Source organism: Antechinus flavipes, chromosome 3, assembly GCF_016432865.1.
Source record: "Antechinus flavipes isolate AdamAnt ecotype Samford, QLD, Australia chromosome 3, AdamAnt_v2, whole genome shotgun sequence".
NCBI lineage: Eukaryota > Metazoa > Chordata > Mammalia > Dasyuromorphia > Dasyuridae > Antechinus > Antechinus flavipes.
In genome coordinates this window covers 13,059,479-13,084,432 of record NC_067400.1, presented here as the reverse complement: position 1 = coordinate 13,084,432, position 24,954 = coordinate 13,059,479, and the positions used below count along the sequence as shown (strand labels likewise).

Here is a 24,954-nt window from a genome sequence, read left to right as displayed (position 1 = left end):
TAAAATTCTGATAACAGAAGCAGCTCCTTCTCAGGACTGTTGTGAGGAAGGATCCAATGTGGGCTCTTGGTAGAACATGTATCCCAGTGCCTGGCACCCAGTAAGCACTATAGGAAGTGATAGTTATCAATAAAATATGATTGTTGCTCTTTTTCATTCTATCAGATGTGCCTTTGGAACATGAAAAAAGAATGAAGATCCTTTCATCTGTTTTTGTACCCCATTTATAATGTTTTTTTTTTTAATTCAGCATGTATTTTGTCATTTTTTTTTCCTTTAATAGATCATAGTCCAATGATTCACATACCTGGTTTCACATTCCCTGTTGCTGAATATCTTTTAGAAGATGTGATTGAAAAGATAAGGTGAGTAGATTTCAAGAAGGAGACCAAAGTAGTAGCAGATTTACTGCTTTTAGTTAAAAACTAAAACACTCCTTAAATATTCTGTGTTGTAAGTAAAGGTGGCAGGAGACGTGTGAGGGATGTTATTTGAAAAGATAAATAGGTGACAGATGAAAGAATTGTGTCTTGGAGTCTCCTGCCTGCCAAAAAAGAGAATATTCTTCCATTCTCTGCCCTCTCTACTTACTAAAATAAGTGACTTTACTAAACAGTTGTCAAGGCTGGGGAGTGAAGTTGGGAAAGAAGGAGTCTTAATATGATTCTAAAGGAAACAACAGCAGATGTTTTGTAAAAGATTCTCTCAATGCTCTGGTGCTGTGTGGGGAGAGGGGGGGAGTTGTTGAGTTTTTATTACCATCTATCTATACTAAGCATTTCATCTGGGAGAGATTCTAGCTTTAAATGGGATACTCTTTCATTATTATGAAAGCTACTTTCATGCTCTTCAGGGAACTTGTAAGAATGTGTCTAATGAGCATATCAGATGTTTGTATGTAAAATTAGCATTTGGGGAGCTTAGAAATGATAGCTTGTTTTTATTTTCTACTTAGACATTCAATAAAAATTATAATAATGTAATTTCAGTAGCCCTGTATAATTATGTATCTTTTTGTATCCTGTATATGAACCTTGAATATGAAACTTGAAATAAACCTCAGATTTTTATATTACTACTTTAAATTCACCATGGCAAAGCTCTGGTTTTGTCATTGTGGATAGCAGCTTTGCTGATGTTGGCCACTTGCTTGTCCACTGGCTCCTCATTTGGGCTGGCTTTTTGATGTACCATAGCGTCACAGATTGAGACCTAGAAAAAGGACATGAGACCATTGAGTCCAGCCCTCTCCTTTAAAAAATGAGGAAAGTAAGACCAAAGAAGTTAAATTAGCTTATAATTTAAGTCCCTGGAGTATGGGGTTTGAACCAAAGTAGATGACTGTTTTCTACACCAAACTAAGTGAGGCCTGTAGAACCAGACAGAGTTTGGCCTCCTTCAGCAAAGACTTCATGACCCAGGATCACTTGTGGGCCACTATTAGGCATTAAGGATGAAGCAATGCAAAAAGGAAAATTTTAAAATCTTACTATTTAAAATTTCTTGTTTATCTTTTAGGTATACACCAGAAAATACAGATCGCAAACCCCAGTTTAAAAGGGGTTTTATGCAAGGTCATGTAAATAGACCAGAAAAAGAAGAGAAAGAAGCAATTTATAAAGAACGCTGGCCAGACTATGTAAGGCAGCTGCGAGGAAGGTGAGTTTTACTCGTTGGTCATTTTACCGTGTCCCAGAGGAAGGATGGGTGTTTTCTGGTCCCCATTTCTGAGCAGGGACAGCAGTCCTGTTGTGTCTCAGCTGGTTCATAAATAGATTTGGCCATCTGGATCATCAGTCCTTGCAGGCTATGAAACTGTAGCCTTGACTGGTGGCTTAAGGGAAATGGAGGATTTGGGGCCTATGCATAATGTATGTAGAGATGGAACTACTCCCAGACATTTTGGTTGGTGGGGCTACATTGGTCTGCTTTGTTTCAGTTTCCCACAAAACCCAGAAATCCTAAGGAAGCCTTTAGGCTAGTAGTACATGAGGCAGAGACTTGGGAAGACCAGAAGGGGCCGCTTAACCCAAGGGAGAAATCAAACCTCCATAGGCCATTCTCCTAGGCCTTTCTGCTGATTTCTAGGGAAACTTGGCCAGCCTCTCCCTCTCCCTCTCCTTCTTCCTCTCCCTATTATATCCTTGAGGGGCTCCCTGCACAGTTTTCACATTCTCCTTATCTTAGTGGGGAAGAAGAGACCTTCAGGAGTCCTTTTTAGGACTTGGCTGGGCTTTCTCACAAGAAGCAAAGATGTATGAAGCCATGATTTGAACTGAATGCCTTTGATCCAGTTTTCATGACATCACGTCATGTTCCCTCAAAACCTACTTGTGTTTCCCAAACACTGTTGTACATGTAATGTACTAAGGTCCATGCTGGTGGAGTGGGAAAGTTATTCTGGTGATAAATTTTGTTTTTATGACAGTGACCCTTCAAATGTCATTGTAGTAGGAGTTTCTTTTGTGTGTTTCAAACAATTTAACATTCTTTTGAACACTAAACAGGTATTCAGCAAATACCATAGATGTTTTAGAAATGATGGATGATGATAAAGTTGATCTGAATTTAGTTGCTGCACTTATCCGACACATTGTTTTGGAAGAAGAGGTAAGTTTATTCTTTTGTAGCCTGATTCCAGCTTTGTTGCTTATTGATAAAGTTCTTGTGAAAATCCTCTTGGATTTGAAGTATTTCTAAAATGTACATCTAACTATGGAAAGAAGTAATTTTTAATCCAAGCATGTTTCCGTAAAAATGGAAAATATCAATAATATAAACTTTGGAAATTGAAGACTTGTTCAAATAAATGAAAAGTGTCTTTAGAAATCTAGAATATGAATGATTTTAAGTATACAATTAGAGCTGAGCTTTTCAAAGTTTTTACTATGTATGCCCAGACACATGGCTCCAAAATATGACAGATATCTACTTTAATGAAGAGATAAACAACCTTTTACTCAGCATATCATCATTATTTTAAATGTTACTAATACATTTTGTTTTGACATTTGTTTTCCAATGAGTTATTCTCTTAGTAGCTTCCTATTAAAATTAAAAAAAAAAAACATTTGTAATAGTGATTGTGACCAAACTTTTTACACTTTTATTAGTTTGCCATCTAGTTTAACCTGGTTCTCATGTTGTGTCTGAATCGTATCTTTGTCATGTTTTCAATTATTGTAGCACTGTGAAGTTTATTCTTTTGATTTTGCTTTCTTCTCTCTAAAGTTTCTAAAATGTTTCTTTTACTCACATATTGTTTCAATATTCCAAGAGATTTATATAGATATAACATCTATTCAGTACATACTGTATGCTGGGTATTGTATTAATTGCTGAAAATAGACACAAATAAAAAAAGACTATCTGTCCTCCACGAGTTTTCATTCTGATGGAGGAAGGCACCATGGACAAGGACACTATAGAGTTCCCAGGAGAGTTAGGGAAGGGGAAGTAGAGACTATTGTATGTGATTCTGGTGTAACTGAGAGGCTGTAGCAGTATGGGTAAGATCTGCTGCTGGCAGAGTGATGGATGTCAGATAACCTCTGCACCATGATGTCAGAAAATACAAGACTAAGTGAGTGAAGGTGATCTGTACATTACATGCTTTTGTGATTGTGGTCCAGGAAACTTGAATTTTTTAAGTAGTTTAAGAATTTTTCCTTTCTAATCTTATTTGAATGGCTCTTGTTTGGCAGACTCTGCAGAAATTGGTAACTTCAGGCTGGTTCCTTGCAAATTTAAAATGTGATAAATTTCTTGTGAGATTTTACGAGTGAATGGTTGAAGAAACATTTCTTAAATTCCTGTATTATATGGAACATTGAAGTTACAAATACTGTTGTGACATGGGAGCCATCTGACAGTGTCTGCTTGGAGATCCAACCCAGACCTGCAGAATGGATCTCCTCGTGTGAGAGGATAATGTAAGGAGACTGAAAGGCAGTTGCTGTTCTCTGACCTCTGACTGAGAGACCATTGCATTATCTGATCTCTCTCCTCTTTCCCTGCCTCCAATTTATCTCATTCCCAGTCCGCAACACCTGTGTCAGCTCCTTCAGATGCTATGATTCATAGCTGTGAAGGGTCTCGGAAAATTGACCTGCCCCTTAAAAAATAAAAAAGCAAAGACTAGTCTACTCTCAAGGGCTTTAATTTAATAGGAAGAAACTGTATGCAGAAACTGTAGAAAGGAAAGTAGTGATCAAGCAGGAGTACTTTGGTCTCGACAGTTAGTTAGGGTGGAATTGGCTTTAAGCCCTTTCCAGGACAAATGGGCAGAGTACTGCTCTGACCATGACTCTTGGTTTGAGGGCATTGGGGAGAGAGAGATAGAAAAAAAGTCACTTTGGATAAGGAAGAGGCAAGGACGGCAAAGTTCAGAGTTGAGCTCTCCTCCTGAAGCTGTCTTCTCGGAATGAGAGAAATGCTCCTAGCAGAACCTTGGCCTATCTGCTGTCATCTGTCTGAGAACCTTTTTTATAGAGGAACCTTTTTGCTAGTGCTGATAATGCTTAGAGATTATTTAGTGCAAACCATTTGTTTGATGAATAAGAAATTTCTAGGTTAACAAAAACCTCTTTGCGGGGAAGAGTTCTGTGATCAGTCAGATCCATGATTTTAGGGTTCCGTATATGCCCTTTGTTATTTACAATACAGCCACATCACTCTTGGGGTGATGAGCTTTTCCACATCTAACCAGGCTGACTTTTATAGAATAGACTCCTATCTGTCCTGTTGGCGCTTTCCTGCTTTTAGGCAGAATCTGTCAGGCCTAACAGTACCTTGGCCTAGCCTTTGAGAATCATGGAGCAGTTTTTCATCTCAACTTCTGAGTTGGATTTCAGGGGATGCCTTATTGGTGATGGTACTGCTGCTACCAAAGAGCCATCTGAAATATGCTGAAGATCCTTCTAATACATACACCACGCCTTTTTTTTTTTTTAATAACTTAATAAGTATACCAAAAATGGGAATATTACATGAGAATGTTTTGCCTGGATTAATATTGGTTTTTATAAATACTTATAAAGTAAATATTTTTAAAGTGACCTGGAAAGGGTATGTCATTCTATATGCTTAAATATTAAAATAATTATAAGGTACTTTGAAACGTAGAAACACTTATAAAATCGGTTAGTTTTTATAAATACTGATAAGGTACCTACTTTGTATATGTTGTTCATTGATTTTCATTATATAATGCTTATGATCTAGGGGATTGAACTGATTGTACAATAAGGAAAATGGGTTGGTCTTTTGATTTTTTTTCTTTTTAAAGAAATTCCTAGGGGCAGCTTAGTGGTGCAGTGGATAGAGTACCAGCCCTGAAATCAGGAGGACCTGAGATCAAATCTGGCCTCATACACTTAACACTTCCTAGCTGTGTGACCTTGGGCAGGTTACTTAACTCCAATTGTTTCAGCAAAAAAAAAGAAAAAGAAATTCTTGGTAGCTCATTTTGTTATCCAAGTATCCTGTTCACTGACAATACAAGCAGACAAAAGAGGGGGAGGAGAAGGAAGAGTAGAATGGGGGGAAGGGAAGAAAACATTTATGTATAAAAAGTAGAATTTTACATGAATCTAAATGTGTATGTGTGTGGATGTAGAGTATATATATATATATATATATATATATATATATATATATATATATAATATACACACTACATAGCTTGATCTTTTAAATGATAAAATTCAGTGTTACTTCTAGAGCTATCTTTTGCTTGTCTGCGTTTCCCTCTGAACTAGATGTGTTTAAGATGCTTCAATGAATCTCTTTGATTTCTCTCTTTTTTTTCCTCCCTAGTTGCTCATAAAGCTCTTTTCCCCTAAATTTGTGGGCAGGGAGAAAAGTTTGGTTAATTGGAGTTTGCAGCTAATCATGTTATTATATTCAGGTGCCAAGATTATAGAGCATTAGCTATCAAGACTGTGCTTTAATTAATTAGTTTGTTTTGTGTGTGAAAGGGATGCATTATGGGAAAGGGGAATAAGTAAATTAGAAGAACTGGTGATGGGGGCACGAGACCATGTGATGTGCTTCTAGGAAGTACAAGCTTCATCTGCAGGAATGAATTGATTTATGGGCAGCTGAACATTGTAACTTTTTTAAGTCATTTCTTACCGACTTAAATTTCTCCAATTGTAAAATACAAATACTTTTTTCTTCCTTAAAGAAATGTTTTAAAACTAGTTGTGATAATGTACATGAGGTTTTTTCCTCATTAGTATTTCTTTTCTCATACACATAAAGATAGTTTCAATACTCAAGTTAACACTCGTTAATATTTTGTGCATCTTAAAAGATGTAGAGAACTTTCATTAGCAGCCCTGTTTTTGCAGTTTCACTCTAACTTTTCTATTATAACTATCCTTTTGAAATTCATATTTCTTGAAATAATACTTGTGTTATGTTTAAGAGAGAAAGTTAATTACCAGAAAGTCATAGTTGCAGAGAATTTTTTAACTTGCTTGATTTCAGGTGTTAAGAAATGTAAAAATTCTGTCTCATTAGAAAGAACTTTTAGACAAAGTAAATTAGGAAAATCATGCTTCATCACTCCCTGATGTGTTAGTCTACATTAAGAGCTGATCTAAAGGAAGATCTTAGCACGGTCCAGGAAAGAGAGAAGGAAACATGATATAGTCAATTGAGAGTAAAGAAAGCTCAGGAAGAAATGATGCCAAAGTTTGAAGAGTTGTTTGGATTCAGTCCAAGGGAAAATATAATTGCCAAAGTTCCTCTTGTGTGTAAAGCTCCCAGAGACTTGGGAGGTAGCGGGAAAGGGACAAGTGGGGGAGAAAATCACCTTCCTCAGTAAAAATGCACCTTAGATCACTTGGAACTCAGAAGAGCTTTCCCTGATTTCAGTAGGAGGAGAGTTCAAGAAGTATCCAGCCCCTTTTCTTTGTGAGACTGGAAGGTGGTGACTTGTTAGTAAAAAACAAAGAAATTTCAACTGATCTCTTCACAGAGTCAGGAAACATTAAGCTCTGGGCCTACCTAGAAACTTGGTGCTGTTTAAATGTTAGATTGTACATTCCAATAAAGCAAATATTTGTTAGATATGCTACACTTATTGTAATATGTAATATTACATCCTTATCCTTATCTTTAAAGGCCTTATATTGCCATGAGAACATGTAGTAATCTAAGTTTGGTGTTTGTATTTTTGTCCCTTTTGTAATCAATTTGACCTTTTGTCTGCAGGATGGTGCGATCTTGGTATTCCTCCCAGGCTGGGACAACATCAGCACTTTGCATGACCTTTTGATGTCACAGGTCATGTTTAAATCAGGTATTATATTTTTGTTGTATTAGAGCTTGCAGACAATAGTATGTGAGTAGCATATTGACATCACCCACTTAACTGGAAATTTCACACTTCTGGGAAAAGAACGGGATGGAAGAATTGTCCTTTGTGCTAGAAAAGCAGTGAATGTGTTAGATATCTTTCTGAGAGACAGACAATGAGTGATGTCTTTGAGGCTTTTATAGGCTTGATATAGGGAAACTATAGATGGTGGCTTATACTCCAAAGTCAGAATTGTATGGGTCTATGTTTTTTTAAGAATTATGAGATCATTTTGCTTTTAAGTAGCCACTTAAAGAATATTCTTGAAACATTTTTTAGACCTATGAAAAAAGCTGAAAGTGACTTATTAGGTCGTTTTTTTTTTTTAAATACGGTACTTTCTATGGCTCAAATCTTAGGGAAAACTTACAGGAAAAGCACCAGAACTATTGTTTTAGCCTTTTTATTTCCCCTCAAAAATCTCTGTAAATCTTTTCTTCTGTTTTTAAAGAATTTGGAGAACATCCTTGATAATTTGCTTAGTGGTTTATCATCATCATAAAGGTCTGGGAGGCCCAGGAATGTGGCTTCCTCTTCAGAGAGTGTCCTTGAAAACATTTTCATAAATGCTCTCTTTGTACTCTTTGCTTTCTTTCTGCCACTTGTTCTAGATGTCACTGTATATGTGATTACAAAAAGACTTGAACAGTGTAACAGGTTAATCTTTCTGCAGATAGATTACAAGATTTCAAACAGATAAGAGTGTCCTTGGAAACATTTTCATAAATACTCTCTTTGTACCTTTTGCTTTCCTTCTGTCACTTGTTCTAGACGTCACTGTGTATGTGATTGCATAAAGACCTGAACAGTGTAACAGGTTGGCCTTTCTAGATAGATTCAGGATTTCAGACAGACAGAAGGGGCCACATTTTTTCTTAAATAAAATCGTTTTCATTCCCATTGGCATCTTTCAAACTTTTCAGCAGGATTTCAGTCATTCTTTTTTGGTAACATTCAGGGATGACATCAGCATCTACGCTTTGCCATGCAGTCATTGTCTCAGAGTTGTGGGAGACCTTGGAGAGGCTATGGTTGACTCTGGCAAGTCCAAGTTCCATTTTGGTGCTTTTGCCCTCTTTGATGGGGGAGATGCTATCCTTTTGTGTCCTTGAGCTAGGTTTGCTAATGGCATTTTGGCAACTTCCTGCAAGTGTTCTCTGTCTTTTCCTCTTGGAGGCTTTTTCGTTCACTTGTATATTCACAGTGAAGTCAAATACTTCAAGGTCTTTGATTTGTGGGTACTGAATAGTAAAAGTGGTTTTGCTCTACATAAGAGGCTTTTGTATACCTAAAAGGGCCATCTCATATGATGGTGACAATATCTTTTGCTGTTTACATCACAAATATTGGCTGGAGACATCCACAGTTAAATAACCCACAAAATTTTACAAGCTTGGTAGAAGAAAGGTTAAGATTGACATGAGCTGTCTTTTAAATTGAGAGTGACTTTTTCTCATGTACTAATAATCAGAGAGACAGCAAAGCAGGCTGCTTTGTATTTTAGCCTGGAGAGGTGCCCATCTGTCAGACCATATTATTCTGTAGTTTATGTAGAGTTTCTTATATTTTTAATAATATAAAATTGAGTTAAACTTTAAAAGATACTTTCCTGTGTAGCTTTCTGTAATAGGATTTGATCAGTACTACCTGTTTCCAAGAGTTTTTGTAGGAGATGACTTAACAAAGGATGTGAATATATTCGTATATTCTAATTTGGTCAACATATAATTAAAACAGTAGATATATTCAGAGGCCTGAGAATTGTTCTTTCAAATAAGAAAATTCAGACCTTCAAATACTATATAAATATCAGTTATTTTTGTTATTTAGAATTACATTTAGGTTATTAAAGTGTGGATTCTTCATTCTTTTAGTTTTTTGTCATATAGAAAAAAATATTTAATGTATCCTTGTACTTCTTATATGGATGTGATTTTTGTACAGCAAATTGAGTCTTAAAAAATTGGATATTCCAATCTTGGCATAAATTTTTTTATCTTAATATTTTCTTGATGACACTCATTCTTTATGATGGTTTGAGACAGTGGAAATGTTATTTACAATGTTATATTCCACAAATCCAGAATGTAGTCATGCACTTGTGTCTGAACCTTTTGAAAAGGGTCACTGCTTCTGATATGTCAGATCGAACTTCTGTGTGATCATTTTTCCTAATGTATATTTTTACTCTTTAATTTTCAGATAGGTTCATTATAATACCTTTGCACTCATTGATGCCTACTGTTAACCAGACACAGGTATGTTGTCAGATTTCTTTATTGTCTGCCCTTTACACCTTTAGTACTTCTTGGATCATATAGAGTTTGAAACACAATATGGAGTCAGACGATCTGACAAATGTGAATCTTTGTGAACTGGTCGTGGTGTCACACATTTTAGGTATAACCGAATAATCTTCGTCTATTGCTGAGACTAGATTTAAGGGATTTTCTAATAAAAAACAAGTGTCAAATCACAGTTACTATTACAGGTTTGAATTCCTTAGATTTAAGAAAATCAAAAGTAAATTTAATCTGCCTGGAATTATAAGGATATATGGCATCTCAGTGTGTGAAATCATGATTTTAAAATAGTAAATTTGGTAATTAAGCATTATTGACTTAGAGGTAAGAAATTTTCAGTCTCCTGATTTATCACTGATATATGTTTGAAGAGTGTCTAATTGGGCACAGCATGATACAAGTCCCTTACTTGCAGGGAATATAGTGCTTCTAAAAACAGTATATTCTTGTCTTGATTCGATAGTTACATATTTGTCTATAAGGCTAAGATAAAAGAATGAGGAGAGAGCAGCCTGGTTAGTGTACCTTTACTACATTTAACTTTGCTGAGAAATAGCAAAGATTTCTCTCCTTAGGCTCAGACCCATTTCCTGACAGCTTCTACTCTTGTGTCTTATAGGTATAATCGGTACTAGGGCTGGTAGGAGGGATCTCATTTGAGAAAGTGGAATATTTTGTGGGCAGGATCCTTGGAGTTTTGCCAGATGTAATCTGCTCATCAGGTAGATGGGACTTGATTCCCATTTTACAATAAAAGTTGACATTTACTTTATAGACAGCTTGTTATGTTTGCCTTTGCTTGTATCCTCAGGATTTAGTCCAGTGCCTGGCACGGAGTAAGCATTTAATTAATGCTTGTTAATTGAAAATATATATATATCTTCTTTCCTTGGGGAGGCAGGCTAGCATGGTGGAAAGAACACTTTAACTGGCATTTTAGTCACTGGTTCATGGAATTTTGAACTAGGAAAGACCTTAGAGATCATCTAGTACAGCTCCCATTGGGAAAGAGGAAAACTGAGGCCTAAAAAAAAAAAAAAAAATAGAAAGACATCTCTAAAAGTCCCACTGCTATCACCCAACAAAGCTGAACCTTGAACTCACAACCATATTGGGAGAATCATGAAAACTAGTATATATGGTTGAGGGAGCATTTGAACTCAACCTCAAAGAAAGGTAAATAATCTGAATGAAATGAAAGGACACTTCAAAACTCCTGGCAAATCCATGGATTTAGGAGATGTTTTATCATGTTCAGGGATATACTTCCTTAGGCATTAAATGTGAAAGAAAAGATCGTATCATTTGTTTAATTTTGTTTGTGATATGAAGAAACCATGTTGGATGATAGAAAGTACACTGGACTTGAAATCTGGAGACCTGTGTCCTTCATTGATGGCCCAACTAACAGACCCATTCCTAATCTAAAAGTCTGTGGCTATTGCAGCACTATTGAGAAATTGTAGAATCATTAAAAAATATACCTCTTCAATCATCACTTTAAAGAAGACATCTAAAAATATTGAATATAAACACAATACAAAAGTTTTTGGCTCTTATGAGAGTAAAAAGTAGTTTGATTGCAAGAATACTGTTTTTAAATAAATATTTCTTAGAACTTTTGATGAATGTATTCTTACAGGTATTTAAAAGGACCCCGCCTGGTGTTCGGAAAATAGTCATTGCTACGAATATTGCAGAAACAAGGTAAAGTTGTTCCAAATATTTTCTTGTATAAATTGTGAACCACCTTAAACTTTTTTGCTTCATTATTGTATGAATAATACAATTTTATGAAATTTATGATTTTCACACATTTTATGAAAATTTAGATGTGATTTCCAGTGGGCTTTTTAAAGAAAAAAATAACCTCATAACTTTTTCTCTAAAAGAGCTAGGGGTCTGACCTGTCCCCTTTATCTAGTATGGGATAATATGTCTAGCCCTCACTTGGAGGTGCTAGTACTATTAAAATGACTGAAATAGTCTTCATATCAACTGTGACAATGTGGGGGATCTCACAGATATCTGCAACCAAAGATGGTGATAGATCAGCTAAAAAGTTTGATGGTCAGCAAGTGTGAATGAAAATAGTGCTGACTTGTGCCTATCTGAGGAAATTAAGCAGCTGTAAATGAGTTTGGTCCAGTGTCATGAAGAAATAATTTCTTTGTGTTTTGCAATTTTTGAATAAATCATTGATTTATTTTAGTGTTTTCCACTTTCATCTCCAATAGTATCACCATAGATGATGTCGTTCATGTGATTGATGGTGGAAAAATAAAAGAAACCCATTTTGACACCCAGAATAACATCAGTACAATGGCAGCAGAGTGGGTTAGTAAGGCAAATGCCAAGCAGAGGAAAGGACGTGCTGGGAGGTAAGACAGGCTGTAATCACAAACCCTTTTACTGTCATTTTAGCATTTTGTTTGCAGGATCCTTTGCCTGCTTATTGACATTCAATAAATTATTTGAATTCTTGATTTTGGGTGATGATCTTTCAATTCCATGTAACTTGTCAAAGCTTTTTTCATGGGAAAATTGTTTTAACTAATTCTTTGAAATTATTCCTTTGTTTAAATTTGTTGGTCATTTCCCAGTTTTGATGAGATTTTCCATTGCAATTCTTCCTATGCTAATAATTTATTTTGAAAGATCTGTGATTTCAGCTATATAGATTCCCTGTCTTCTACTGATGTTGGTTATAATTCCTTCGTGATTTCTCAACATATTTAATTCTCATCTAAATTTTCCTCTCGTTCTCTAGTAGAATAACTACCTATGCTGTTAAAAAGCTTTTTCTGTTATTTCTAGTACCAAAAAGTCCCCTTGAGCCTCTCATCTGTTATTTTTTATTCTTGTTACATGACTAACTAGCTCATTTCTTTTCTAATCATCTATGTTCTTGATAATATCCTTTACATTTCTAGTACAAGGATCATAGTCTTTCCCTATTTAGTGCTTTTTGGGATTGTTTGTATTTTAAATTCTTCTGAGAAGGTGATGATGCAGGATTTGTAGCCAGATGATGACATCTGCAAAGTATTGTCACCAAATTATAACATACTTAAATGGGTATCCTTTGAAATTCATGTGTATCTTTTGGATAAGATAAAGAATGAAGTGGGCTAGAATTAAATAGAGAAATTGGCTGATGTTAATTTGATTAATTTTACAGTAGGTGATCAGACTTCAACCTGCATGATACCTCAAAAGCTCATCTTTGAAACTCAGTGCTCTTCTAATAATGCTCTGTGTCTAACTAATTAACTTAATTCCCTGAAAATGATATTATTTAATTGTTTTGTTTAGGTATTCATATAATTCCATCTTTTTAGGGAACTTATAAACTTGGCTTTCACCTTCTATTATTAGTTGCTAGGATCATCCATGAGGATACAGTGAGTTTACATCTTTCCTCCTTAATAGTATGTTGCTCACTTAGATGCAAAATGAAAAAAAAAATCATTATCTGATACTTTTAAAGATGGGAAGGTGATAACTTTCAGCGCTCAGTTCACTAGAAGGTAGGGAGACTTGATTCTTGTGGGGTGAGGCAAGAGTCTGAATACCTCTGTGGAAAACCTAACACTATTAAAAATAGTTTTGAAAGACTGCTAATAATGGGTCTGGGGATCTAGGGGACTCCATGGATAGAGAACTGGATCTAAAGTCAGGAAGATGAGTCTTTCTGATTCATATCCACCCTCAGATACTCACTAGCTCTGTGATCCTGGGTAAGTCTCTTAACCCTTTTTAACCTCAGTTTTCTCATCGATCATATGAACTAGAGAAGGAAATGGCAAAGCACTCTTGTATATTTGCTACAAAAATCCCAAATAGGGTCATGTAGAGTTGGACATGTTTGAAAAACTACTCTACAAAAATAATGGGCCTATAGTAACTTTAGATATAGATGGCATATCATTGTCTTGAGTTAAATTAACAAATCATGAAAACCTAGTGTTTAGTGGTGATTCGGGGTATAAATATTACTCTTAAGTGGCATTTTTGTGAGTGATATTGTTCTGACATAACCAGAGCCTATTTTACACCCTTCAAATAGAGTTTATAAACATTAATATTTCGTAGCTATACAAAGGAATTGGATTATATTGCCTGATAGCCACAACAGATACCCTGTCACTTTAAAGTTTGCCCTAGATTGTCAACACTCCAAGACTAGTCTGGAGAAGAAATAGATAAGATTATAATATTTCATTTGTACAGAAAATCAGCCCCCACATCCCCTCCAGCCCTGTGTCACAGTGGGAACAAGAATTCAGAGAAATGCCTAAACTCCATCCTAATCTAATTTAGAAACACATGCAGAAATCAGCATGGTGTGCCATCAGCACAAACCAGGACAGAGAACTTCATAGCCCGAGGGCTCTTCTTGCTAAGTTTAGTTCTGGTTCTGGCTCTAAAATGGGTACATCTTTTTTCTTCAAGGATTGTTTCAAGGTTTTTTCTTTCTTCTATATAGTCTTCACTGACATCACCATTAAAATCGTGCTCTTCATTTTTAGCTTTTTCTGGAAAACAAATTCTTTCTGTTCCTTTTAGTAAACTTTGAACTTTCTGTTCTCCTCACAGTGGATTATAAGCTCCTTAAGAATAGGCACTTTTCTTTCCTTAGTCCCAACACAGGACTTTATAAATAATAATAAACCCTTAATAAAGCTTAATGGAATCAAATCAGGTTAATTTTAATTCAATTGAATAATTTCAATTGCATGGCAATTTGTCATTTTGATTATGGGTATTTAAGATTACAGAATGTTCCATTTTTCCCCCAAAAGAGCTGATTTTATATACATGTGTGTTAACTAGAAGTCATAGGCTGTTTATGTTGAAGCGTGGTTTTATCACCTCAGGAATCCTGCATTTGAATGAGAAATCACTTATCTTTCAAAATTTCAAAACAAGAACCAATCAATAACAGAATGGGAGAGATTGGTTAAAGTTTCAAGACCTTGTGGTTCTGTGCTGTAATCTTATTCTGTCTTCAGAAACTCATAGCTATTTTGGTAGATAATGGCAATCCAATCACCTGAGAATTCTAGAAGCTAGAAAGTAGATGGGACCTCACAGGACAGCATGGCCAGCCAGGAACCCCCCACCTCTGCCAGAGACCTTCTAGCAGAGCTGATCTCACGTTAGAAATCAAAGAAAGTTCTTCACTGCTTTAGGATTGGATAGTACATAAGTCTTGCATAAACCATCAATGCATTGATTTTCAAAAGGCTTATTTTAAGTCTGTAAGTGTGTGAGATGTGTTTGTGAGTATATGAATGTGTGTGTGTGTGTATTCTGCCTTGAAATAGTTGGTTTTGATTTAATATTGGTATATTGCATTATAGGTCAGTTAATAAGATATTCATTCTGTCTCAGATTTTGTGCGTGCATGTGTGTGTGTATATATATATATATATATATATACGTGTGTGTGTGTGTACGTATGGATGGGAGGTAGAGAGGACAGAGCCCTTTTAAACAATGGTAGTAGAGACATGGAACATGGAGGTGAGCTAGAATTGGGGAAGGGCCCTTTGTGATCCTGGGAAACTAATGTGGTCAGGAGAATGGCATCTGCTATCTCCAAAGAACTCTCTCTACTTATTGCCCATTTCTAAGAAAATATTGTTCTATGTTTTTTTTTTTTTTTCAAATCTCTTTTTTAGAGTTCAACCAGGTCACTGCTATCATCTGTATAATGGTCTTCGAGCCAGCCTTCTGGACGACTATCAGTTACCAGAAATTTTGAGAACACCATTAGAAGAACTGTGTTTACAAATAAAGGTAAAAGTCTTATATGGAATGGTTTGTTTTCTTAAAGGGTAATAATTTTTGTTCTGAAATTAAAAAGAAAGTCATTTACTTATGCTATTTCTAAATATATGTGAAACAAAAAATACCACTGTATGCCTGCCTCTTAATAAAAAACAATTTCTTAGACATATCATTACAGGTTGGAGAAGCCAGTCATAAATGTTTACTAATCCAGTTTTAATAAAGTAAATCTTACATTTCTTCCTGAGTATTTATTAATTCATATTTTCAATATCTTTTTTTTGAGTACTTACATGTCCTTATACCATATTTAGTCATTGTAAATTATTTTATTTAAACATAGATAGTAGTACTTGTATTTGCTCATAACCATTTCTTCATGAAATAATAATTATGTTTCCAGTTAATTTTCCAAGATTTATGAGGGCTTAAAAATCTAGCTTAATTTTTAGCATTTTCTCATACTTAATGTTTAATATTTTACCTATTAATAATGTAATAATTTGTTCTTTTCTCTAGATTTTAAGGTTAGGCGGAATTGCTTATTTCCTAAGCAGGTTAATGGACCCACCATCTCATGATGCCGTTTTACTGTCTATAAATCATCTAATGGAATTGGTAAATTTGATACTTAAACAGCATTTTCTTGCTTTAATTTCTGTCATATAATAGAAACATTTGATTCATTTGGTAATCATAACTTAAATATCAATTATTAGGCAGTGATATGTTAAAAACTACTTAAAGTTGGGGTTTTTTCCTATATTTTGCATCTCATTTATGCATGAAAATTACAGACTTATCCTTATTAAATTATTTTTAAATTTTGTTCAACGGTTTATAACTTTTCATATATTTAATTCTTATATAAATTTATAAAAATAAGTCACCTAATTTGGGTGAGAATCCAAATTGTGGACTTGGTGGTATTTGGGCGTGGCTTTAATAAATTTGTATTGACCCTCCAAAATAGGATTTATCACCTCAAATGAGGAGATTAAAGCTCTTTTGGTCCAATGCATTTGGAGGAAAAAATCAGGAATAATTGGTTACCTCTAGATATATGTGTATATTTGAATGCCAAATAGTTTAATGTGTAATGACTGCTTTAAAGTTTGTTTTTGCTTTTTTTTTTCCTCCCCTCCAAACAGAATGCTTTGGATAAGCAAGAAGAATTGACCCCTCTTGGAGTCCATTTAGCACGATTGCCAGTTGAGCCACATATTGGGAAAATGATTCTCTTTGGAGCCCTTTTTTGCTGCTTAGACCCAGTCCTTACCATTGCAGCTAGTCTTAGCTTCAAAGATCCCTTTGTCATTCCACTGGTAAGAACTTTCATCCAGAATGTGTGATCACCTTCTCTGACGCATGACTTCTATGGCTGGAGAAGAGGGCTTTCCATCAGCCCTTGGGCAGCTGAGCTGTGAAAGCAGGTTCCATCTCCTTCTCTGTGGTTTTAGGGCAAAGAAAAAGTGGCCGATGCCAGGAGGAAGGAATTGTCAAAGAATACGAAAAGTGACCACTTGACAGTTGTGAATGCTTTCGAGGTAAACTCTGTGGAAAAAGTCACTTGTGCCCTCATGTTACAAAAGCCCCTGTTCTTAAGTTACCAAAATCTTACTGTGATTAAGAGTGGCAAAGAGATAAGGGGAGGTGCTGAATCTTGTGCCCAAGCCCTGTGTTTAAATCCCACCTCTGTCTATTGACCTTTCGAAAGCCATTGAACCTCTCAACCCTTGGTTTCTTTACTTATGAAATGAACACTTGGACCAGGTCACTTTTATTTCTAAATTTTTGGCCTGTAATCCTGTTACTTGAGGAATATTATGAATCTTTCCCAGAATTGAAGCTTGTTGGAACACCTCTACTATTTGAAACTGGTGTGTGCCAATTACCAATCACTTATTAACTTTATTCTCTTAATAGTTTCTGTAAAAGAATGGCCCTCATTTATTGAAGTATGATACATGTTGAATGATCTTTATCTAAAGATAGATGACTTTGTGGTTTTATATTGTTCACAGCAGTGCCTTAGACTGTCTCTGAGTAGAAATTAAACAGTTGTACCTCTTTGAAATTACACAATGCCCTGGATCCTTCTTCCCCCACCCCCTTTTTTTTCCCTCTTCTTCTCAGGGATGGGAAGAGGCGAGGAGACGTGGTTTCCGGTTTGAAAAGGATTATTGCTGGGAGTATTTTCTCTCTTCAAACACACTGCAGGTATTGAGGCCTATTTCAGCTTCTAGCCTTGATGTCCACTGTCCCGAGAACCCAAGTATGTGCTTGCCTGGAACTTACATCAGTTTTCTAACTTGCCATTTAACATGCAGCACTTGGAATCATCATGGAATGGAGTCCTACAGGTCTCCTTTTGTGAATGAACAAATCTTTTCTAATGCCCTTAACTTCTTGGTTTTATAAATTGATGTTTTAATAAAGTAGGGGTTTCTAAAGCCTTCAACTTTCAGAGTAGCAAGATTTTAATATTATACAGAGCACAGTATAGGGAGAATACACTCCAGATTGGGTAGGTTTTACCCTCAAAGTGAGTTTCTAAGTTAGTTACTAAGAATTGAGAAATGATATAATGTAAATAATTGTATTCAGGTGGTTGTTATAGGCCATAGTCACTCTCTCCTGAATTCCCCTTAGACCCTGTGCTTTTGCCCATGTTGCTTCCAACCCAGAATCCCATCTTCCCTCATATCACTGCTCCCTGCTTCTCTGAATCCTCCCATCTGGAAGGGATTCTTCCCTCTTCTGCCATTGAAACACTTTATGTGGTTTCTCTAGAGAGGGGCTTGATGTGTATAATGAAGGATAGGGTCTAGATTGTGTTGAAATTTGTCTATGTCTCTCTTGGTGCCCAACATGTTAATAATTGTTTACATCAGTGAGTTGATGGTACTGTAGTAAGTTTACTATCATAGAAGAACTTCCATTTATGGCAGTATTTTTGTAAGAAATTTTGTGTAGCATTCCAGTTTAATAGGAAGGGACCCAGTGCTTCCCTCCTGCTTAGTGTGTTCCTGGAAAAAATCCTTAGTTTTAAGCTTCACGTTGTAGTTTGTAACTTGGGCCAGGATTCTAGCGAGGCTGGGCTCACTACCTCATATTGCTTTTGAGATGATTCAAAGGTGGGTTTGGGAACATTCTGTTGTCTGTAACTTCAAGGAAATGGGAATAGAAATCTCAATAACCACAGCTGGGAAAGAAAAGCCTATTTCTGTGGCCACTGGGCCATCTGGTTTAGCCTTTCTTGTGCATCAGACTCAGCAAAGATTTATTTAACACATACTATGTGCCAGGCCCTATTCAAATCTCAGCCAGCACTGCTTTTAATTGATTACTCATGTGCTTGAAAGTAACTCTGCTCCTTCCATTTCTTGCTGCCACACCTCCCAGATGCTGCACAACATGAAGGGACAGTTTGCCGAGCACCTTCTTGCTGCTGGATTTGTGAGCAGCAAGAACCCAAAAGATCCCAAATCAAATATTAATTCGGGTAAGTATGAAGTCAAAACCTATAATAGCTTAGCAATATTTTCATCTATATCCCATTTATCTGTATTGTTTGTTTATTATAGATAATGAAAAGATAATCAAAGCGGTTATCTGCGCTGGCTTATATCCCAAAGTTGCTAAAATACGGCCAAGTTTTAGTAAAAAAAGGAAAATGTAAGTATTTTAAGATTAAGGCCTTTTAATCCTCTTTTGCTCTCCCCCTCCAATCCCCCCCCCCAAAAAAAAAAAAAAAAAAAAGCTTTATATTATGCAATGGGTCGCTTTTTGCTACCACTTGTTTTTCTGACAATGCCTTATCCCAACTATCTAATACTGTCACCCAATTCACAGAGAATACAATTTATCTTCTTTAATTTTTTTGTGGACAGACCGTCTACATCCTAATTTGTTCATAGCATATTTCAGGTTCTCTTTTGGCAGCTTTTTTGAGTATTTCCTTTTCTTGCTATCTTGGAGTCCACTCAAGGGCTTCTTTAGAAAAAGAAAAAGGGAAAAAAAAAAAAAAAAGAATTCCCTCCTCCATTTCTTGGAATTTTCCAGAGGGCAAGCTCATTAGAGTATATATTAATGCACCTCAGTAATAATAGGGGGCATTCTGCTAACTCCTGAGTAAAGATTTCATTGTCTTTCCATGTTTGGATTGAAATGTTATTATAAGTTCCTAGAACATCAGAGAAGCATGTATATGGGTATGACTACAAAGATTTCCTGTTGCATCTATAAATGATCTGTTGATTAGCCATATTTTTCTTCTTTAGTATGGAAGTTAACTTAGTTCTATAAGTATAGCTCATTAATATGAATTGAAAAAATAATTTTTGTAAATCAGTTTTGGAGGCAAAGCAAAAATGGATCCCAAAAGGAGGAAAAGAAAATGTAATAATTGAATTGGTTCAAAGGTTTTCCTATTCAGTAGTTATAGACAGGCACGTATTAAAGTTTTACGTTTCCTACAAATAATTAAAAGGAGATTAGTGAATTTCGAAAGAATTTGTTAATCCATCTAAAATTATTTCCTGTAAAAGTTGGAGGAAAAGAAAATGGAGTAACATTAAATTGATTCAAAGTTTTTCCTATTCAATAGTTGTAGACAGAGGCATATATTAAAGCTTTACATTTCCTAAAAATAATTAAGAGGAGATTGAGAGAATTTTGTGAGAATTTGTGAATCCATCTAAAATTATTTCCTGTAAAAATTGTGAGAGCTGACTACCCTTTGGAATATTGTTTAAAAAGAATTTCTTCATTGATTTCTATTAGAAATTTTCTGTCATAAATAATATTGAATATTATAGAAATTTATTCTTTTACTATTATTGTTCAGGAGGAATAAAGCAAACTTTTAGTTTGAATTCAAGCTTGGCTTTGTGGTGTGTTTTAATAGGCATTTATTTTAAATACCATTTAATTTTCCAATAAATTACAGGGACTTCAGTTAGCTTTAAAAAAGTAATAAGTGATTTGAGTAATTCTGGTTGCAAGTGGAGAAGTCGCTAGCAATATTGAAAGTTATCAGTTACTTTGGTGATTTCCAGAAAGTTGATCTGTTGTACCTGTTACTCATATAGATAAGTGCTCATTTTGTACCAGGATATATGGATATGGGAAAATGCAGATAGTTATAATGAAGTCTTTAAAAAGCTCTTTGGGCTTTCCCTAAGTTAAAAGGTAGGAAAGGCAGAAAGTCCCCATTAAAGGCACTTTTTTTGACAAGTTCGATCTAATTCCAAACTCCTCCCTCCCACCCCTTTTTTTAAGGGTGAAAGTTTGCACCAAAACTGATGGAACAGTTAACATTCATCCTAAATCTGTAAATGTTGAAGAGTCAGAGTTCCATTATAACTGGCTGATCTACCACCTGAAGATGAGAACAAGCAGCGTAAGTAAACTTGGAGGTTGTTCTAGACCCGCCTGTCCATGATGTGCTACATTTTATTATTATATGTTAGACTTAGGATCTCTTTAAAATTTCCAAACAAATGTGATGTGAAGTAAATAACTGTTTTTTCCTTGGAAAACCTCTTTCCTAATCATGTGTACGTCAGCCCTAATCTGCTTTTACCCTTTCGAATTAACCACAGTACTGATTTGGTTTCCGTAGCTGAACTTCTGGCAGGGCGATCTTTTTACAGATGCTAATAAGGGCTCAAGCTGTACAGTAATTATGGGAAACTCTTCCTAAGCGCCAACCCAACAGAACCTTTTGTCGATATACAATCAATGTGCATTTTAAATGTCAGTTTGAACTGATGGCATTTTTAAAGGCAGTGCTCTAAACTCTTTACTGAGCAATACTGTGGATTTTTCCCATGTGTTCCAGAACTCAAATTAACAACAAATACTTATTAAGAATTTAAATGTAAGGTACTTTTTTTTTTTTTTTATGTTCAGTGTTCATGTAGATAAGGATTCCCCCCACAAAAAAATACAAAGTGAATTTGTTTTCTTATTTGTTACATTCTTAATACCTAAATTATTTTCGACTTGGGTTAAAACAGTGACTGTAACATTGATGGAGAGGTAATAGTCCAAATGCTTTTCAGCTTTCTGGCACCTGATTATCCGTGAGAACAAAAACCTAGCAGAGCTGGTTGTTTTCTTGTCGGAAGGACTAAACAGTAAGTTTATTTTCTGATCTTATTGCAGATATATTTATATGACTGCACAGAGGTATCTCCCTACTGTCTCTTATTCTTTGGAGGTGATATTTCCATTCAGAAGGATAAAGATCAAGATACTATTGCTGTAGATGAATGGATTGTCTTCCAGTCTCCAGCAAGAATCGCCCATCTTGTTAAGGTAACTGGATCAATTCATGTTTTCTGCATGAATTTCAAAATAAGATTTTTTTCATAAACAATTCACAGTTGTGATTTTGTTCTGTTTCATCCTAGAAAATGCTGAATATTTCTTCTTGTATGTCATAAGATGGAATGTCAGTGATTGAGTGATAATATTTTCTGCTTTTATTTTTTCCGTGAGTTGTTAGAGCCAAATTATAAATTAAAGCTAATGCTAGCATTTGTGTCTTCATGATGCCTTCTTAATCATTAATTTTCCTCCTGTAACACTATATTTGGATACAATATTTAGATATTCAGTTTCTAAGATTCTTTTAACAGTATTCTTTCAGAAGGAAATTGCTTTTTGAATTCAAGTTTGAAGGTGCCTTCTGCCACTTCAGTGAGCTTTTATGATTTTTCAATCTTAGGAATTAAGAAAAGAACTTGACGCCCTTTTGCAAGAAAAGATTGAGAACCCTCATCCCGTGGATTGGAAAGAGACTCAGTCCCGAGATTGTGCTGTGCTGTCTGCTATCCTAGACTTGATCAAAACTCAGGAAAATGGGACACCCAGGAACTTTTCCCCACGATTCCAGGATGGATACTACAGTTGACAACTTTTTTGGGGCAGTCCAAAAGACCTTTTAACCATCTTTTCTCACTCTTAGTTTGATTTTTGACTAAGTGGTGAATATTGGGGCCTGACTAATTCCCATGCATCCTGTATGTAGATAGTGGTGATGACCTAGAGTGCATGACTTCTAATGTTAGCTGTAGCTTTTATAAATATCCCACGGAATGCAGTACGTTCTCTGATCACATCAATGTATGTGTGTTAGTTGTGTCTCAACTTCACTGGCATTCTCCTTAAAGGAAGACAGAGATCGTGTACTGCTGAAAAACGACATTTATATTCCCTGTACTGCCCGGCGCAAGGGCTCTTGTTAACCCTAAATGTGTATTGTGATCATAGAGCCAGTAGGATTCCAGTGGTTAGTCAGAAGCAAGGTCAGTGAACATTTGAACAGTGCTGCCTCTTTTTTACACAGCTTCCAACGGAAGGAATCGAATTCAAGTGTATTAGCACAGTATTTAATAAAGTGTACAGTGGCGTAAAGAAGATCTGTAGTGGTCCTTACTTGGCTGGGTTTTCACATTTTCCCCCCCTCACTTTAACTCCTGCTCCAAGGGGTCAAAGTATTCCCAAATCTTGCTTGTCTTTGCTTCCTTTGTGAGATTCATTGAATTCTTTACTCCTGGCTAAGTTCATACAGAACTAAGACTAAGTTTCTGCCAAGCAGATGTCTGTCTAAATTTTCACCCACTACAGGAATTCAGTTAAGGTAAGATCTTTTAACTAAGACAGTATTTGGCTGACTATTGATATTTAAGCCAAGAATTGCAGATATGAAAGAGAATTTCTTCTGATGTGGTTCTTTTAAGGTACAGTGAGTTTTATTCTATTGTTATTACCTACTTGGCCTTGGTGGAACAAGGCGAATCCCTTTGGAACCATCTTTATTTGCCCTGTCCTTCTGCCCCACCTAATCCACATCACAACATCTCTTTACAAAATTGCCTATATCTCTTCATTCCTTGGTCATGTGTAATATTTATAGCTAAATAGGATATAGAACTTTGATCTGAAAGGAAGAAACTGAATCTAAGAAGAGATTAACTGGAACAAAGCCTGTAGCTGTTAAGGACAGAGGGAGGATTCGATTCTGGGCCCTGGATCCAAAGTTCATCTTTCTATGCCTGAGCATTTGACTTCTAAATGTATCTAATGAGGATTAAAAAAAAAAAAAAAAAAAACTGCATTTACATTAAGCATTATAAAAGCAGAACTTAGAAATGATTTTGTTCCAAAAAACAAAAGCTAAACATTGAGAGAAACCTTTGGGAGACACCATAGCTTGATAGCTGGCAGTAAACCTGTAGATCTGCTGTAGATCATTCTGAGCTGTAGCCCACCAGCAAAGGAGTCTTCCCCCCAAGCAGAGGGGTAATGCCCAGCTGTAACTGGTCTGCTGGTGTGGCCTCTGCCAGAGGGGATGGGGGGGGGGGGGGGGGGGTTCCGTGTCCCTAGGTGTCTGCCTAGGTCCGTATCTTATGTCCATCTTACCACAAGTTCCCTTTGATGTAAACAGTGGAGAGGGCCCATGGGAGAAGAGTACTTTTCTTAAGCATTCATCCTTTTGGAGTTTGCCCAGTTGGAATTATGAAAATCTGTCCCCTTAACAATGGAGAGTGCTAGGCTGCCAAATAATTTGTTGGACTTTCTGAAATTTTATGTTTGTTTGGGTTAAAACATCTGCAGGAATTTGAGCTTGACTCGGTGCTTATCAATGTGACCATTTTCCCCTAAGTTGGCCACCGTGAAGAAACAAAAATTGGTTTCTGTAAGAGGATAGCACCAAGCCACTGCTTGGAAGTGTTGCATGGAGTACTGGTCGCCAACATGGTGGGAAGGAAAGGGACAGACAAGGACCTCTGGAGGACAGTGACCCTGTTGTGGGGGCTCCAGCCTGGGCCAAGATTGACCCGTCAACTTGGATCTGCTTGGACTCTAAGGATTTGGGTCTGGAGAATACTGAGGGGGGGAGGGGAATAAAGGCAGCCCTTTAAAGACTTAGAGGTCAGCTGTGTGGGGAAGAGCTAGGCCTCTGGTGAGTCAGTAGTTTTTGAAGTAATGGATACAACTCGAAGATGTGTTTATTTTTTAAATAGCATTTTTCTGATATGTTTCCCTTCCTCTCTCCCTATCCTCTCAGAGACAGATGGTCAGCCATGGTGGTACACAACTTTTATATCCTTCAGCTGGTGAGACTGAGGCTGCTGAATCTCCTAAGGTCAGAAGTTTTGAGCTATGGGGCACTAAGCCAATGAGGTCCACATGAAGCTGTTATTCCTCATTTTACACACGAGGAAGCTGTTAAGTAATAATGGTACCATGTATATAGTGCTTTAAGGTTTGCCAAGCACTGTTCATATGTTAATGCATTTGATCTGCCCTGTCTGCCCTATAACCTCATTCTTACAGGGACTGTTCTTCCAGTCTTTACAGATAAGGAAACCAAGGTATTAAAAAAAAAAAAAATGACAGTGGTTGAGGCAAGGTTCGAGCTAGGGTCCTGCTTGTGTGTGCATTGAACCACTTACCTGCCTTATTCAGACATTT

General features: G+C 36.1%; 1 protein-coding gene across 1 annotated transcript in view; it reads left to right on the top strand.

Annotated features, from left to right (window-relative positions):
• DHX36 (DEAH-box helicase 36) overlaps nucleotides 1–22,893 on the top strand; it is a 43,935-nt gene extending 21,042 nt beyond the window's left edge. Inside the window, exons 9-25 of the mRNA XM_051991800.1 lie at nucleotides 284–365; nucleotides 1,519–1,659; nucleotides 2,508–2,610; nucleotides 7,222–7,309; nucleotides 9,569–9,624; nucleotides 11,312–11,376; nucleotides 11,907–12,050; nucleotides 15,357–15,474; nucleotides 15,985–16,083; nucleotides 16,617–16,790; nucleotides 16,926–17,012; nucleotides 17,602–17,685; nucleotides 18,871–18,970; nucleotides 19,053–19,143; nucleotides 20,749–20,869; nucleotides 21,637–21,789; nucleotides 22,202–22,893. Coding sequence (XP_051847760.1) covers nucleotides 284–365; nucleotides 1,519–1,659; nucleotides 2,508–2,610; nucleotides 7,222–7,309; nucleotides 9,569–9,624; nucleotides 11,312–11,376; nucleotides 11,907–12,050; nucleotides 15,357–15,474; nucleotides 15,985–16,083; nucleotides 16,617–16,790; nucleotides 16,926–17,012; nucleotides 17,602–17,685; nucleotides 18,871–18,970; nucleotides 19,053–19,143; nucleotides 20,749–20,869; nucleotides 21,637–21,789; nucleotides 22,202–22,387 — 1,892 coding nt within the window. The 3' untranslated portion in view covers nucleotides 22,388–22,893. The remainder of the gene's footprint in view (nucleotides 1–283; nucleotides 366–1,518; nucleotides 1,660–2,507; nucleotides 2,611–7,221; nucleotides 7,310–9,568; nucleotides 9,625–11,311; nucleotides 11,377–11,906; nucleotides 12,051–15,356; nucleotides 15,475–15,984; nucleotides 16,084–16,616; nucleotides 16,791–16,925; nucleotides 17,013–17,601; nucleotides 17,686–18,870; nucleotides 18,971–19,052; nucleotides 19,144–20,748; nucleotides 20,870–21,636; nucleotides 21,790–22,201) is intronic.
• Nucleotides 22,894–24,954: the final 2,061 nt, after the last annotated feature.